Source organism: Labeo rohita, chromosome 24, assembly GCF_022985175.1.
Source record: "Labeo rohita strain BAU-BD-2019 chromosome 24, IGBB_LRoh.1.0, whole genome shotgun sequence".
Classification (NCBI taxonomy): domain Eukaryota; kingdom Metazoa; phylum Chordata; class Actinopteri; order Cypriniformes; family Cyprinidae; genus Labeo; species Labeo rohita.
In genome coordinates, this window is record NC_066892.1 from 1732432 (window position 1) to 1750954 (window position 18523).

Genomic DNA, 18523 nt, shown 5'->3' on the forward strand with positions numbered 1-18523 from the left:
AAAACAAATACAGTAAAACTATAAAATATTACCATTTAAAACATCTGTTTTCCACAAAATTAAAGGCAGCATGACTGTTTTCAACATTGCTAATAATCAAAAATGTTTCTTCAGCAGCAAATCAGCATATTTGGAATGATTTCTGAAGGATCATGTGACATGGAAGACTAGAGTAATGACTAAAAATTCACCTTTAATCACAGCTAAAAATTACATTTTAATACATATTCACATAGAAAACCATTCTTGTAAATTGTAAAAATATTTCAGATTTTTTACTGTACTTTTGATCAAATAAATGCAGCCTTGGTGAGCGGAAGAGACTTCTTTCAACATCATTATTCCAAACATTTAAGTAGTAGTGTACATCATTTTTTACACCTGAAACAAACACACTTCAGACTAAATAACAGTATTACAGCAGAAATTAGCCTTGGCTGCCAAGAAATCACACAAAAACACTCGTATAGATGTTATTTTACGCTGTTATATGATAACCTCCGTAAATTAACAGGCGTGTGTAGTGTGTTTTTGAAGCTTTTATCCTGTGGAGTGAGTTTGCTGGATTAGACAGCGATCGGTCTCAACGCAAAAACACACTACCAGACACAAGTTTGGACACACTTGAGGGAATTCATGTTATTAGAAATGTATATTATAGACTAATAAAAACGAGCTCACACATGAATTTGCTTGTTTTGTAGTGGATAGTGGAGGAAGCACATCCCAGAATGCACCACATGAATGAATCTAAACAAAAAAGTCTCAGATATTAAATAAAAAATATTTTACTTGTGACATGTTATGATCACATCATCATTCCCAGACTTCCATGTGTCTTATATGACTTGTAAGCATTGTAACTAGTCATAATGTAGATCTGGCAGGTGCATCCAAACTTTTGACAGGTAGTTTAGTTGATAAACTCAATACACAGTCTGATCCAGCAGACAAAAGCTCAAAGCACAAACACACACACACTCATTTGAACACACACGCACACACATGCACGGTCACACACAAACTCATCTCACAAGGACTCACTGCGGCAATCAATAGTGAATTCTTCCTTAAATCCTGCTGTGGACAAATTAGAAACAGCTGCATTATGACTGATCTGAGAGCATGTTAGTGTGCAGTGGTGAACGGGACAGGAAGTGACACGCTGAACGCTCACTGACACATCTGACAGCACGTACACATGCTGATTAGAGCTCGTCTAATCACTCTAATTAAAGTAATCGCATCATCTGCATCACCAGGACAACAGTCAATACCAAAAACATGAGCAGTTTGGATGATAACAGTCAAACCCAGTCTGATGTTCACTAATCTAAACCCAGAGACATGTTCGGTACAAGATATTAAATGATAAAATATACTCTCAACGTATCAAGAAAAGATATAATGTACAGGATGTACGATAGAAAACTCTACTCACAGGAAGTACATTAGTGATGAATAATTAGAATAGTAGTCCCACTGTTAAACAGATGATTTAGACGCAGTTTAAATAACACATTTTTGTGTGGAATAATTAGTTAACAAATAATAACAATAATAATAATAACAACAGTGATAAGAATTATTATTATTTTAAAAATAACAAAAATATGCATACATTTGTTTATTTAAATTATTTAAAATTATTTTCTCAGTTTAGAAACTTTGCATGAATTAACACATAATTGAAATTAGTTAACAAATTAACAAAAGCATGCCTCAAAATTATTTATTTAAAAAGATTTAATTTAAGATTTAACTATTTTCTCAATTTAGACACTTGCAGTTCAAATAAAACATTTTTGTATGGAAGAATTAATTTACAACATATTTAAATTATTTTTTTTCTAAAAGAAATAACAAGAATATGCATAAAAATGAATTTTATTGACATAATATTTTCTTAATTTAATCACTTTACAGTTCAAATACCATATTTTGCACAAACGTATTCATTAACAAATCAATCAAATTAGTTAAATAATTAACAAAAATGCATATTTAACTAAAAGATTTACTTTTTTATTTTCATTCATTCATTCATTCATTTATTTATTTATTTACATATTTTAAAGACACTTAAAATAAGAGTTCAAATAACATTTTTATACGGAAGAATCAATTAACTAATTATTAGAATTAAATAATTAATTAAATAATTTAAAATAATTTAAATAAACATACACTTATTAATTTAAATAAACTTTTAATTATTTTCTCTATTTAGACACTTTGCTGTTCAAATAACACACTTTTGTATGTTAAGTATTAATAAGCTTTATTTTCTGCGCATATTAACATTATGTCTCTAATGCTATCTATAGAATTTAACTTTATTAAACTCGAATATATAGAATATGCTTCATCCGGACAAACTCACATGAAACTGATAATAATCTGCTACATTACTGAAACCTGAGGAGCTGCACACATCATGTGATCAGCTGGTGTATGTAGGGCAGCAGGTGTGCGAGACTGTGACGCTGAAGCATGTGTTCATCTGTCATGATTTCATCAAGAAGCATCAATCCCTCTTTTCATTTAATCAGCACATGGGCGTCACGCCACGAGTATTAAATTAACCCAGTTATGTCTGTCTGGGAGAAAGGATGAGGGTTTAACTCTTCTCAGAGTAATGAAGGATCTCTCCTGATGAAGCTCAAGAGGTCAGACACTGAAGTTACTGACTTTACTATTAGCCTCATTCATGAAACACCAACACAGCGAATCGATGGTCAAATCGTACACAGACATTAACAGATATGATGCAAGAATGGGTTTACAGATTTTATTATATAGAAATTGTGGAGTAATTGTCATGGGTTCATCTCCCAGAGGATGAAAATAAAACCAATAAAACCATCTGCCAAATGCATAAATGCAAATACCTATAAATGCATCAATGCAACACTTAGTTTTTAACGACTTACACAGAAATTCATTCCGCTCTTGTGTTTTGAATCGAGCTCATTGATTTTGGAGATTAAAAAAAGTTCTCTTTCAATATCGCTGTGTATAATGGAGTTAAAAAGCTTCAGAATCACTGCTATAGACATCCATTACGTTCTACTTCTTAATTGTGTTTGGCATCATTGATGTCAGTCCAGGTGATGCTGCATGCAAGAATCAACTGCATGAATGCAAGTGAGATTTGATGAGTTTTGCTTTAGACACAAGTTTTAAATGACATGTGAACTACTGTTATTACACTTTTATGGTGATTTTGATGGTTTGCATTCATCCAGCTTTTATTGCATTGAAAGGATCACAACTCACATTGTGTCCACAAAGAAAAAGGCTGGTTTAATGGTTCAAGACATTATGAGTGTGACGTTTTTGAGTGAAATATTCCTCTTGAAACATTCATTTTTAAGAATGTAGTTTGTCAAAGTCAGTCAGTGTCACTTTTGCAAGACTTTTCTGTCACGTCTCTTTAACTTTCTGCACACATACACTTCATCTTCATCTTCAAAAACAAATTAGGGAGCTCAACTTTGCCAGATAAAGCACATTACATCAAACCGGCATCAGCAGCTTCCTTCAAAAACCGTCCTTGAGCAAAAGTGTTTTATCTGGGGCGCCAAAATCTCACGGTGATGCTTTTCTCACCATCAGAGACGTTAAAGTGTAAATCGTTTCATTTAGAGCGGAAGGACAAACAGGTCAGTCTGTCTCTATCTCAAACCCAAAATACCAAAAACAACACTGAATCTGTAAGTCTCCAGAGTGTCTGTCAAGCTCATGAAAAGCCCAAGTCAGTTCAAACTTATACAAATGTTTTTTTTAACTCAAGCCATGGATAAAGGGAAGAAGCACCTTACCTGAGTGACTTTTTCGGTGACGTTATGCGTGCGGTCGATGAGCTTGCAGGGCGCGATGATGTCCATTTCTCCGGCCGGGAGGGCGATGAGAGGGTCCGGTTTAAAGTCCACAAAGTTGAGCGTGATCTGTGGGATTTTACTGATGGCGCGGTAACGCATGAGATCCGAATCGGAGGTAGAGTTCAGGATGCTGGACTTGTTGTTCATGGCACCTGTGTCAAGAAACAGATTTAGCTTCAGATGTCCGAAATGCATTTGACATCTATGCTATTTATAACCAAATCTATATTACCAATTTGGGATCTTTTCATGTTTTTGAAAAAAAGTCTATTATATTATATTATATTATTTAATATTTTGAATTTTGAATTTTTTTTTTAGATTTTTAGTTTAAGTTTTGCTTTGTTTAAATATTTCTGTTTAGCTTTCTTTTGATATTTATTTAATTTTACTTTTAGTAATTAGTAATTAGTAATTATTAAACATTTTATTTCAGTTAGTTGCCAATTCAACATTTTTTATTTTCATGTAATTTAGTTTTAATTTTATTTAATTTCAGCTTTATTTGACTGACTTAACTTTGACTTAATTTAAGTTTTGGAAATTTTGTTATGTGCTTTTAACATTTTTATTTTTATTACTTTGTTTAAATATTTTTGTTTAGCTTTAATTTGATATTTATTTAATTTTCTTTTTAGTAATTAGTAATTTTATTTTAGTTAACTGCCAATGCAACATTTTTTTATTTTCATGTATTTTTTTTTTATTCTTTATGTTTCATTTTATTTTATTTCAGCTTTATTTGACTAAAAAACTGAGACCGAGATTTTTAATTTAGGTTTTAGAAATTTTGTTATGCGCTTTTGACATTTTTATTAGTTTATGCTTTGTTTAAATAATTCTGTTTAGCTTTTTTAATTTTAGTTTTAATAATTAGCCCTTTTATTTCAGTTAATGCCAATGCAACATTTTTGTATTTTTTAATGTAATTTTTTTATTTTTTGTCTTGCTCACCAAGGCTAAATCTATTTGATTACAATTACAGTAAAAATGCAAAATATTATTACAATTTAAAATAGCTGTTTTCTATGTGAATATATTGTAAAATGTAATTTATTTCTGTGATCGAAGTTGAATTTTCAGCATCATTACTCCAGTCCTGAGTGTTACATGATCCTTCAGAAATCATTCTAATATGCTGCTCAAGAAACATTTCTGATTATTATCAATGTTAAAAACAGTTGTGCTGCCTCATATGTTTGTGAAAACTGTGATATCTTTTGTAACATTATAAACATCTTTAATGTCACTTTTGATTAATTAAATTCGTTCATGCATTTCCTGGTCAGTTTTCTCACCCGTGCTGCTGCTGGTGGGTCGAGTCCGGTGCTTCCGGTCCCATTCGGGCCGCATGGCCTCGATATCGTCCACCGAAGATGCGCGCCGCATGCTGTGAAAGCTCTCGCGTGAGCGGCTGTTGGTCAGGCTGCAGTTGGACACGGAGGCGTCCGGATTGAGACGATGCGGTCGGGGAGAGGAGTGACCCAGGGGCAGCGCGGCAGGATGTGGCGGGGCCGGTGGTGGTGACGAGGGGTCGGTGCCCAGGAGGTTGCACTGGTCTTCGGGCAGCAGCGAGGACGGAGTGGCTACGGCGGTGCTGGAGGCGGTAGGCAGACGAGGCGGCTCGTGTTCAGGCAGAGACAGCAGCTCGCCCAAAGCGAGGGATTCGTGGCTTTGCGGACGGGAGCTGCTGGGGAAACCCGTTCCTCGTCCGGCCTCCGGATCCTCCCGCAGAGAAGATTTACTGTTATTCCTGGAGTTCAGGAGCGGGAGACGTAAACGGATGCCACGAGCTCGATCTACAACAGAGAGAAAATGTCACAATTTCCACAGTTTAATTATTTCCATGACTAAAATTGTTCAGAAACACAATAACACTATGGCTGTGACGGTGGCAGATTTTTTCCACCGCGGTGGTAATGGACCGTCGGTGGCGCGGTGTTGATATATAATTTTGAAACATAACAAACGTGCGTGTTTATTTCAGCCTACAAAACACTAAAGTAAATATCAAAGACATTATACATTTAAATAAGAAAGTAGCCAAAATAAGAACGGTAAATATTAAACAAACATTTGTCCCATTACACTGTGGCATCCATTAAAATAGCTCAGTTTTGTTTTTAATAGGACGTGGTTATATTTTTTTAGTTTCTTTATAAAGTTAATTTAGAAATGTGTTTGGAACATTTTTGTTTGTTAAATTGTTAAATTTAGATTGTAACGTAACGACCAAGCGGCCAGAGGCAGGCAGTGAGTTGATCACAGCCTATGTTTGATCAATTTCGCCTTCTCAAATCATCACGACTTGCCTAAAATAAATGCATGCTATCATTACAATCGTTTGTTGGAGAGGGGAAGCTAAATGCGCTTTGCAGGACATGGAGGCGCCAGCGCAATCACTTGCAAAAAAAAATTAAATACGCCGTAATCTTTGCTCATAAATCTTTGCCTGCACTCACAATATTAACAAAATGTTGTGCTTTTGTAAAAATAAAGAAAACAAACAAGATGCTCTTTCTGATGTCTCGGTGTTGAACAGGAGCGCTGCACAAAAATGAAACGAAAGTCAGCGAATACTTGCCTTACAGATAAATATATCTATAGAAAACACTTGAGATGCGTTTCTCTCTAAAGACGCGTCCAAAGAGCAGATGGCGAGTCGAGATCGTCATCTTAGCGACACTGGCTCAGAAAACACTAGTTTATTAATAATTCATTCAAGTATGTCCTTATTTCCCTCCAACACATTCATAGTAATTATTTTTCCCAGAGTTTTGCAAGCTTTAGCCTATTATGTGCGTATGAATGTGGATCTTGTCCAGCAGCTGCGAAGGCACTTGCGTTTGCTGCTGTTGCCGGCGTGGACACTAAACACGGCCACGGCAGAATAACTGTTGTAGAAACACTGTTTTTTATGCTTGTTGTAGATTGTGTGACATCACGTGCAGTACCGCCGGTGGCAACCGTCGACCACGGTGACGCGGTTGTCATTGCAACCGTCACAGCCCTAAATAATACTACTAGATTTAGTATACATTGACTTAAGTTATTCATTTCTACAGCTTTTCTAATTACACTAGTTAAATTCCATGATATTTCCAGGTTTTTAGTGACTGAGAGCCTTGTACAACGGGCTGTTTTTGTAGCTTAGTTTCTATAAATGGCAACATTACGTAACATGCCCATTAATGTATACTGTATATTAATGTAATTATTTCAGACGAAGCAGCTGTAGGATTTAATGAAAGTGCAGTGAAAGTGAAAAGGACAAACATACTTGTATGACGCCACAGCACAGGCAGCTTATGATTGAGATCCTGCGGGTCGTGTAGTTTATCGTCCGGCATGACCTCGAAATTCAGAATAAACATGATCACCACGCCATCTTCATTCTTGACAGGAACCACATCCACCAAACACAGGAAACACGCACCTGTGGGAGAAGAAACAGCGGACCATTAGACACTTGTGCATCTTTATAAAAAAGCATGAATATGATATTTGTCAATTACTTATTTATACTTCTTTCTTTTACTGCAACAAATTCATAATAACAGATTTCAGTCTCTATTAATGTTGTTGATTGCGTACAGAGAAATTTACTTGCTAGACATTATGCATCTTTTCTAAATCACAAATACAAAGAAAAGTACTACGAAATGTAGTTAAAGGGGGAAAAAAATGCATTAAATTTAATAATAATAATAATAATAATAATAATAATAATAGGCCTAATAAATAAATAAATAAATATAATATAAAATAATGAATAGGATATTTGCTTATTTATACCTATTTCTTTTATTGCACCAAATTCATAATAAAAGATTTCAGTCTCTATTAATGTTTTTTGTCTTCTGACCATGCATACAGAGTAATTTACTTATTAGTCACTGTGTATCTTTTCTAAATCACAAATACAAAGAAAAGTATGGTAAAATGTAATTAAAGTAAAAAATACATGATAAAAATACACTTAAATACAAAAATAATTTTTTTAATAATATTTAATATAATAACAAATTTAATAATAATAATAATAATAATAGACTAAATAAATAAATAAATAAACAAACAGACAGAAAATAAAAGAAATGTAAAAAAAAAAATTCAATGCAGAAATAAAACTGACAGTCAAAAACTGAGGATTATTGTCCTGACAAACTAAAATACAACATATTACTGAATCATGGGAATCCTCTCATGGACTAGTTAAGGGAACAACTATCATCTGCCAGCGAAATTAAGCCTGATTACAAATACCGTGTGTGTGTGTGTGTATGGTTACATCACAAATTTATAGACAAAAACACTACAATATTATTGTAAAACAAAATATACAATTATGACGTCTGTCAAAATAACGATAATTTCCCAATTCTCTGAAACTGACTACAGTGAGCGCTGAAAAAGTTTCACACCACACAAAGCCGCACAATCACCGAGATCCTATCCCTGATGAGAGAAATCATTCAAATTATACACACTGAGCTAGAGATCCTGACTTTGACCTTTCTGATTCATCTGAAAGCAGTCCAAAGCTCAGATTTACACCATTTGTGATTTCATCTCCACTCCCTGATCTTTGAATCCCACACGCTTACCTGAATCTGAACACACAATCTGACGGGACACAGAAGAGGAAACTGACGGACAGCAGAGATTCTCATCAATGAACACAGAGAGACAGATTGAGACACACAGAGACAGAGTCGCTCCAACTGGCCCACTGTAATCCCAGCTGTGTTTGGAGCAGAGAAACGACACATGGATTACAGCTCCACCAATGCCATCTGGACACGTATGTGTGTTTGTGTAGAAAAACAGCACAAAACATCTTCCTCTTATCGTTTGCAGTTCATATAATAGAAACACATTTTTAATAGCAAAATAATTTGGCTAGAAACCAAACAAATAAAAAGATAATTGACTATATTTACTTTTGAATTCATTTATAGTTAATGTTTTTGTTCTTACTGTGAACGATTCATCAATGAACAATATTCTAATATTCCCACCAGTGTTATTTTGGTAACTTCAGCATCAAGGTTTCTTGTGTTAATATTAGTTAACCACATTAGTTAACACAAACTAACACTAACAAATACTTATATAGCATTGATTAATCTTAGGTAATATTATTTCCAACATTTTAAAATCAAAAGTTTAAGGACTTTAAGCACTACTTTTTTGATTTTCAAAGACTTTAATCAGAGATCTCACTAATCGAACAATGTCTTTTATTTCAAATAAAAAAAAGAAACATACATAAATAAAAATATACTAAAGCACATGCAAAAGATTACTACTAAAGTTTTACAAAGTATACTACACTTTTACTATAGTAAAACCATGGTTAATTTTCTTAAGGCATTTGTATTTGTGAATACTTTATTTTCTTTTTATGTTTGTTTTGTTTTTATAACTATACTGCTTTAATGGTTCTGAACGGTTCTGAATCTGAAAAAAAGAAAAAGATTCACGAAATCGTTCCGAAATTCTGATCTGAAACAAATGATTCGCGAACCTGCACCGAAGTCCTGATCTGAATCAAATGATTCGCGATCCGTGTTCCCGAAGTTCCGATCTAAAGCAAAAGATTTGCCAACCCACTCCGAAGTTTTGATCTAAATCAAATGATTCGCGATCCACGCTCTGAAGTCCCGATCTGAATAATGATTCGTGAACCATCATTTCAGATCAGGATTCGGAGCGCGAATCATTTGACTTAGATCGGAACTTTGTGTATCGATTCGCGAATCATTTGATTTAGATCAGAACTTCAAATCGCGCATAACGAATAATTTGATTTGAATCATTCAGTTCGCAAAATGATACAATACGTGATCCGATTGGAGCGTTTCGAAACGGTGAATCATTTTTTGACACAATGGTTAAACTGATTCGGAGTTTTGAAAATCTCAGTTTCACCCATCACGACGTACTTTTTAAAATCATTACAAGCAATGTTGAAATTTGTTGAAAAGTTTTTGCTAGTAAATCGCTTGAAATGAATGATCGAGTTTGAATCACTCGGAGCGGTTCCAGCGTAAATGACTCAATTGATTTGATTCATCTGTTCCTGTTTTCGTATCTTTAGCCCTGTGTTTACACAGCACTGTCAGTAATACTCATGAATACTGCTATTTTCAAGGGTTTTCAAGGCCTTTCAAAAGAAAAAGTTCTTAGTTTCTATATGCACATGTAATGGGTGTGAAAAAAAACAACAAGAAAGAGTTTACATCTCAGGGATCAAATGCCTACAATGTATACAAATGATATAAAAACCTTCAATGCAATGACAAACTGATGAACACAGAGACAGTTTGAATTCATACATGGACAATAAGCAAAAGAGCCCTACTGATGTTAGGACAATGTCCTGAAAAATACATAATCCCATCTAAACACACACATGAACGCACTGAACACACACACTCATATGTGCAGATTAAGAGTGGTCAGGAGAAGGGATTGGACTTTAATTCATTACGCTTCCGTCCACTTTAAAAGACTAATCCACTCCAAGATTCAGACGCTACACACACACACACACACACACAAAACATCACAAACTCACACACATACAAAAACACTACATTTGTATTTGTTCATCATCTGTATGTCTGGATGGAGTTCTATAATCCCAGCAAAGTGCTTTGAGACCCAAATCACTGATGTCCTGCATCAGAAATACATAAGAGAGAAAAACAAAAGATAAAAATGAAACAGATTAAAAAAGCAGGAGATAAATGTGAATTTGCACAAAAAAAAAAAAAAAAAAAAAATAATAATAATAATATAATAAAATAAAAATTATATTTATATTGTTATTAATTATTAATAAATTAATTCTAAATGTTCACTTTAAAATGTGACACTAAAATTGACAGTCAACTTTCAGAACTATTATCTGGATGAACTAAAAACATATTTAGTGGGAATCCTCTTGTGGCCTAGTTAATGTTCACAAAATAAATAAACAAATAAAATAAAATATGAAATAAATAAAACAGTGAACTGTCACTGTGATAATAAAATATATGAACTGATAAACAAAAATAAAATTAAAAATTATGACAAAAATATAAGCAAATTATAAGCTTTTAAGGAAAACATTTCAGGATTTTTCTCCATATAATGGACTGATATGGTGCCTGGAAATAGACTTCTTCTTTAAATGAGATTCAGTGGAGACTAAAGTCTTCTGCTTCTCAAATGTTTCTTCAGATGAAAAAGACCCCAGTGATCTCACATGAAGTCTCAGAAGTGATCTCAATAATGTCTCCAACTCAATATGAGCTCAAACATTTCTTATGTAATGATCTGAGCTGCTATTCACAGTCATTTTACAGCTCCAGGCTCTTATTTGATGACAACTAGTAACTCATTTTTAATTCTCGTTACGAAATATAACAGAGACTCCTTAAAATCTTGTGAGTAAGGAAAGAGCAATCACTGAGCAACACTTATTTCTCTGAGGACTCTAGAAATAAGACAGAAAGACTTCAGCAGCAGGTTTGAGTCTTTCTGCTTATTGTACGTTTGTTCACAGCGCCACCTGGTGGACAAGATCATAATCACAAGCGACTAATCAACCTCAATCATTTAGTCAGAGGGTAAAGAGAAGAACTACAGCATAACAAATCTCCCATAACAGTGATATGACAGTAAATTGTAGGTATATATTATTTACATAAGAGGGTATTCAGATCAGGTTTTAATATTCTGCCTATAACTCTCTCTCTCTCTGTCTGTCTCTCTCTCTGTGGGTTTTGTGCTGACGAATCTTTTCATTGAGTTACGGCCACTAAATCGTTGTCCCACAACATCTCAATGACAAACTCCCAGAACACAGCCTGAGCTGCTATTAGCCGCATTCATCAGGAGCAGCGTCCTCTCCATCAGTCTGAGCGACGTTTCTGCTGCGTTCACATTTCTGGAGGAAACACCGATCACTCACGACAACAAAACACCGCCTGAGGCCTGATGAATCATCTGCTGCACAAATATTTCACCGGATTACACAGAAAACAAAGACAGAGACGCGTGACTGATCCTTAACCCGGACACTCTGCTGGAAAGCATGCATACAGAACTGCTTGTTCTGCATATCTAATATGATTTAAGATCATATTTTACTCTGTAATTCTGCATTATTCTACAGTTTTACCATGTTTATTTAACCTATTTCACCAATTAGAAATTCACCACAGGACTTCATAAACCAGAATTAGAGGTGTGAAACATTGCTTAACCCAGGGTTAAGTGTGGCCTTAATCTGGGGTTAAAAATGAGGTTAACAAAAGGAATATTTCATTTATGCAACTATATTCTAAAGCAGTTATTAAAAAATACTCTGGGGACAATATATATATATATATATATTTTGTAAATTGAAAACATAAGGTTTATTTTCCCCATGTTTACAAAAAAAGGGTGAAATAAGTAAGTAAATGAATTAATAAAATTTAAATAAAAAAAAAAAAACTGCTAAAACAAGCACTGCAGTGTTAGAAGGCAATAAAAAGTAGATCGAAAAGTTTTGTAAAACGTGAAAAGCTTTTAAAATACATATTAAAAAAAAAAGATGGAAAAAATACAACCTGAGCCTACTCCATCAAAGTGACAGATGATTATTTGAAGCATAGCCGTGGCCACATGTATATTTAAAACACAAACGTGTGCAATGTAAAAGAAATTTTAAGTGTGTGAAATGATGAGTCGCACATGCTCGAGTTCACCACTAGAGGGCAAAAGAGCATCAGATGTTCAAGATGAGGCTCAGTCATCAAACACCACACATACAGAGGGAAGAAATGAATGAGTGTTTTATGCCACTAATTCCTCATGATTATGATGATCTCATGCTGTAATTAACAGAAATGAGGCCCGGCTTTCATTTGGACAGCAAATATTTGATCTCTAAACATCTTGATCCAGTCAGCACCTAAAATATGACAAAATGCTAATATAATATTGAAGCAGAAGAAGGGTCAACATTCAGATTCAGAGAACTATGATTATAGAGATGATTACAATAGCTAGACATAAAGATCACAAAAAAAAATATGATAAAAAAGCAACAACAATTCTGGTGGAAAATTATTTATAATAGCAGTTAAAATTAATTCACTTATATTTCCAGGAAAACTTAACAATTCTAGTGGGGGAAAAATTATATATAAATCTGTTAAAAATCACCAATAATAACCAGTGAAAATCACATATAATTCTGGTTAAAAAAAAAAAAAATCACCAATAATACCAGCAAAATTTACATATGATTCCAGTAGAAATCTCCTATAATTCTTGTGATAAATCAACAATAATATTAGTATAAATTACATACAATTCTGGTGAAAATTCACCAATAATTCCTGCACAAATGCATTCATTTTACCAGTGAAAACTAATATTACCAGGAAGACTTTACACATAATTCCAGTGAAAAAACAAACAATAAATAAATAAATAAATAAATAACCTTAAATAAATCTGGTGAAAAATCACCTGTAATACCAGTGAAAAGAACTTACAATTCTGGTAAAAAAAACAAACAAACAAAAAAAAAAAACACCAATAATACCACCAAAATTGACCTATAATTCAAGTGAAAATCTAAAATTCTTCACCAATAATATTAGTATACATTACATTTAATTCTGGTGAAAATTCACCAATAAGACCTGCAATATTCATCACTTTTATCAGTGAAAACACACTAATATTACCAAGAAAACTTCACACATAATTCTAGTGGGAAAAAAACCTATATAAATCTAATGAAAAATCACCAATAATACCAGTGAAAATCACATATAATTCTGTTTAAAAATTACCAATAATACCAGCAAAATTCACATATAATTCCAGTAAAAATATCCAAAAATTCTTGTGATAAATCACCAATAATATTAGTATAAAATACATACAATTCAGGCGAAATTTCACCAATAGTTCCTGCAAAATGCATTTATTTTACCAGTGAAAACTTCACACATAATTCTAGTGAAACAATAAAAAATAAATAAATAAATAAATAAATTACCTTAAATCCGGTGAAAAATCAACAATTATACTAGCAAAATTTACACATAATTCAAGTGAAAATCTCCTATAATTCTTGTGATAAATCACCAATAATATTAGTATAAATTACAAACAATTCTGGTGACAATTCACCAATAATACCTGCAAAATAAATTCATTTTACCAGGGAAAACCACAAATAATTCAGGTGAAATAACACCAGCAAAAATTCACCCACAATTTCAGTGATAATCACAATCACAAACCTGATGAAAAATCAGTAAGACCAGTAAAATTCACCCATAATTCTCATATAAATCAGCTGATCAGAAATCAGAAGATAGACACCTAATGAAATTCCATATTATTACCACTGTACCTTGTCCAAAAACATGATAAAACCATGGTATTTTTGTTAGTATGCAGGGTGACAGGAGTCTCAAGAAGAACAGATGGGCTGTTCAATGAACATTCATCCATCTGTATTCAAATGAGCTCAGATTTCACTTGGCGATTGGCTGTCCTGAATCACATGACCACCTGTTGATTTTGACTAGTGTCTTTGACACAGGAGAAGAAGCTGATCAATACTGATCCTGTCCAGAACAACCTGACTTTTAAGGTACAAAATATTTGTACTTGGTCAAATGATTACTTTATTATGTGTGCCTGTCACTCAATTTTACAAGCTAAACATGATATGTCTACAGTATAATGTGGTGATCAATAAATGAGTGCGAGAGCTGTTCTGATGGACTGACTCATGTCACGGATGTTATTAGCAGAAGATTAAAGGATTACTCGTCAAACACACCTGAGCAAACAACCAACCACAGACACGCTGATAAATCAAGATGTCTTATCTGCTTTCTGAAGTTCAGAGTTATCAAACAGGTCAGATTCAGTTTCCTCTGACTCAACCAATGATGTGAGTTTGGGGGCGGGGCTATCTGTTTGACCGACTAATGGAAGACAGGGAGGCGTGTCCAGGAAATTTGGCTCTGCTTTACTGTAATTTTACCGTACTGATCTGTGAAAGTCTGCCATTAGAAGGAAAAACAGTAACTTTTCTTCAGCAGTTAATTGAACGTCCACCTCCAAAGTGTGTTTTAGAGAGGGAATGGTTCAGGGTTTCTCATTAGCACATGAAAACGCTGAATCTCACACAGAGAGAGCGATGTAGAACATCTCCGCCAGCCATCGGCTCGTCTCCCTCCAGGCCTAATTGAGCTCTCGCTCCCGCACAAATGAGCGTAACCTTCACTTCCAGACTCTCACATCCCTGAACGTCTTTCCCTTTGTTTCACTGGACCCAGCGGAGTCACTGATATTTGCTTTTGATTTGAGAATCTAAATCAAACCCTGTGAAAGTTCAATTGACAGAGTAACAAATTAATTGCTGTAGTTTTAGGACGACAAAATGAAAGAAAACTTGAAGGAAATGTAATACAGCAAGTTTACAATGAGAAAGTTCCACCAAAACTTATTGATTAAAATAATAATATTATATAGTTTTTCTTAAATGTTTTATTTTTAAGCAATATTTTTTTGTTTAATATATTTAATAATAATAATATTAATAAAACAACAACAATAATATATATATATATATATATACATCATTTTTTTTTCACAGCGAAATATTACAATAGTACTGTTTCTTATTTTTATGTAGCAACAACACCAACACCACAGTATTAATACTAATACTAATACAAATAATAATAATAATAATAATAATAATACAAGTAATATTTATATATTTATTTATTTAATAATAATAATAATAATAATAATATATTTTATATTCATTATTTTATGATATTAATATTATTTTTAAAAATGTGTGTATGTATGTATTCAAACATATGTATGTTTTTTTTGTTTTGGTTTCACAGTGAAATATCACAATAGTACTGTTTCTTATTTTTATGTAGCAAAAACACCAACAATACCAGAGGTAATAATAGTAATAATAATAATATTACGAGCAATAATAATAATAATAATAATTATTATTATTATTATTGCCATTATTATTATTATTATTATTATTATTATTATTATGATTACTTGGATTATTTTTTTTTTTTTTTTTTATATTAAATACACATTGATATATAATAAACATTTTTTTTTTTTAGGGTGATCAATAGGGTGATCAGAACCAGAATATGAAGCATAAAACACTTTTTAATCACCATTTTATTTTCTGATCATTTTGTGTTCCTTATTCACCCAAACAGAAAGCCCCGCCTCAATCGCACGCCATTGGTGGAGCCTAAAGAAGACATCACTGCTCACATAAACACACCAGTGTTTGGAAATTGCATAAGAAGCATCCAGAGCTCATCCAGAGTGTTTGGAGATGAAATCCCAAAGCTGAAATCCATTTCCTCCATCTAACGATAGCGATCTGTTGCTCTGGTACACGCACACGTTTTTGGTCTGTTTACACGGGCTCCTCTTTCATTAGCACACGCTTGAACATCTCTAGGGTTTACATATTCAAAGTTATCAGTCTGTCCATCTAGTAACCGCTCGGAAGACATTAGCAATGGCTTAGCAAATAATTGTGAAGAAACCAACACAATAATTGGAAAATTGTCAGACCAGCCGGAATATCGTGACAGTGGGTTTTTTAAAACAATCTTAAACATGTCTTAACTGTCCTTTCAGCTGCTTGAGTGTTCAAACAACACAAGACTAAAGATAAAAACATCAAACTGCTCCAGTATTTTGGCAAGGCAAGGCATGTTTATTTATATAGCACATTTCATACACAGAGGTAATTCAAAGTGCTTTACCTAAAAATGCACATGGCCTAAAAAAAACAGAATTTTGAATGAACCATTCGTTGACATAGAACTGAAATGTCTATATGGCTTATTTGTGGTCGTCAATTATTTTATTTTATTTGTAACCAATATTGGGATAAATTTTATTTTAAAATGTATATATATATATATATATATATATATATTTAAATTTATTTGTTTTATTTTATTTTTTTATACATCCAAATATTGGGATACATTTTATTTTATTTTATATTATTTTATTATATAAAATAATATAATATATTATGTATTATATATGTGTATGTGTGTATCCAAAATATTGGGATTTTCTTTTCTTATACAATATTGGGATACATTTTATTTCATTTTTTTGATTTTTTATTTTATATTATTTTATTTTTATGTATCCAAAATAGGGGGATACTTTTCTTTTCTTTTCTTTTCTTTTCTTTTCTTTTCTTTTCTTTTCTTTTTTCTTTTCTTTTCTTTTCTTTTCTTTCATACATCCAAAATACTTTGATACATTTTATTTTATTTTATTATTTTATTTTTATTGTTATATTGATATTTAATCATTTTATATTTTTGTATTATTTTATTTTTATGTATCAGAAACACTGGGACACTTTTTTATTTTATTTTATTTTATTTTATTTTATTTTATTTTATTTTATTTTATTTTATTTTATTTTATTTTATGTTATTTTATTTTATTTTATTTTATTTTATTTTATTTTATTTTATTTTATTTTTAATCACAAAATATTGGGATAAATTGCACAGATTTTTTCCTCCAAATTGTCCAGCCCTACTCAGAATGCTAGCCAGGATTGCTCTCTTTCTCTCTCTGTGTTTTTCTTCTTATCAGTTTATTGACAGGAAGTGGCACAGGAAGTGTGGAGCACTAATCCTGCTGCTGGATGCTGTGTAACCGAACAGCCTGCAGATAATTACGTCCAATTACAGATCTGTGATGCACGCTGTGTGCGGCTGAAGATAACTGACGGCTGCAGATCTTAACTTCATTTCTAAATATCAGCGTTACAGTAATGCTGTCTTTCTAGCGATGTTGAGTATGATAAAACACTGCAGCATCAGCAGAAACTCGTGCTATCTCTTACTATATCACAGATACACGGCTCTGGAAACCTGCTGTGAAATGAAAAATCTAGTGCGCTGCCTGCCTAGATGACAGTTTAATGTAAAATGCCTCGTTTTGACAGCATCATAGAGTATGCAATCCCAGAATGCATTGCAACAAGTTCTGTGAACAAATATACATGTAAGATTAAAGATTATTGGTGTCACATATATGCTGTGTGATTTTAAATCATTATATTCTGCTGACAGACGTTCATGTAAATATCAGCTGGCAGATGTTGGTGTATAATCTCCAGGAGTTTGAAATGCAAATATGTGACGGGCTTCTGGGTAATTTGCATAAAAGTAAAGGCAAATATCAGGTGAATCCCTGCTAGGGAGTTAATGAGCGAAGTAAAGGCAGCAGACGTGGATCATGGGAAATGATTGTGTGTGTGTGTGTGTGTGTGAGTGAGCGAGGAGAACAAAGATGTTACTCTGAAGAGTGAAGCAGCAATTAATATCAGTAATATTTGTAGTGATGAAGCACACACACACACACATACACACTTACTTAAAGTAGCTGGAGATATTCCATAAATGTTTACTGTTCATATACACAGCTAATTATAGACATAATTAGAAAGAAAGGAACTTGCTGGATGATTTCAATTAATTTAACATTTTTGTAAAAAAAAAAAATAAATAAAAATAATAATAATA

The 18523-nt window shown here is 32.9% G+C and overlaps 1 protein-coding gene across 2 annotated transcripts in view; it reads right to left on the minus strand.

Moving 5' to 3' along the window:
- kcnh2b (potassium voltage-gated channel, subfamily H (eag-related), member 2b) overlaps nucleotides 1–18523 on the minus strand; it is a 184923-nt gene that overhangs the window by 74171 nt on the left and 92229 nt on the right. Inside the window, exons 1-4 of one of the 2 annotated variants that reach the window (XM_051097645.1) lie at nucleotides 8492–8549; nucleotides 7165–7320; nucleotides 5183–5683; nucleotides 3825–4036 (exon numbers count right to left, since the gene is read on the minus strand). In XM_051097645.1, the coding sequence (XP_050953602.1) occupies nucleotides 3825–4036; nucleotides 5183–5683; nucleotides 7165–7258 (807 nt within the window). In that variant the 5' untranslated portion in view covers nucleotides 7259–7320; nucleotides 8492–8549. Of the gene's footprint in view, nucleotides 1–3824; nucleotides 4037–5182; nucleotides 5684–7164; nucleotides 7321–8491; nucleotides 8550–18523 lie in introns of those variants that run through there. The other variant, XM_051097644.1, reaches the window with a different exon arrangement.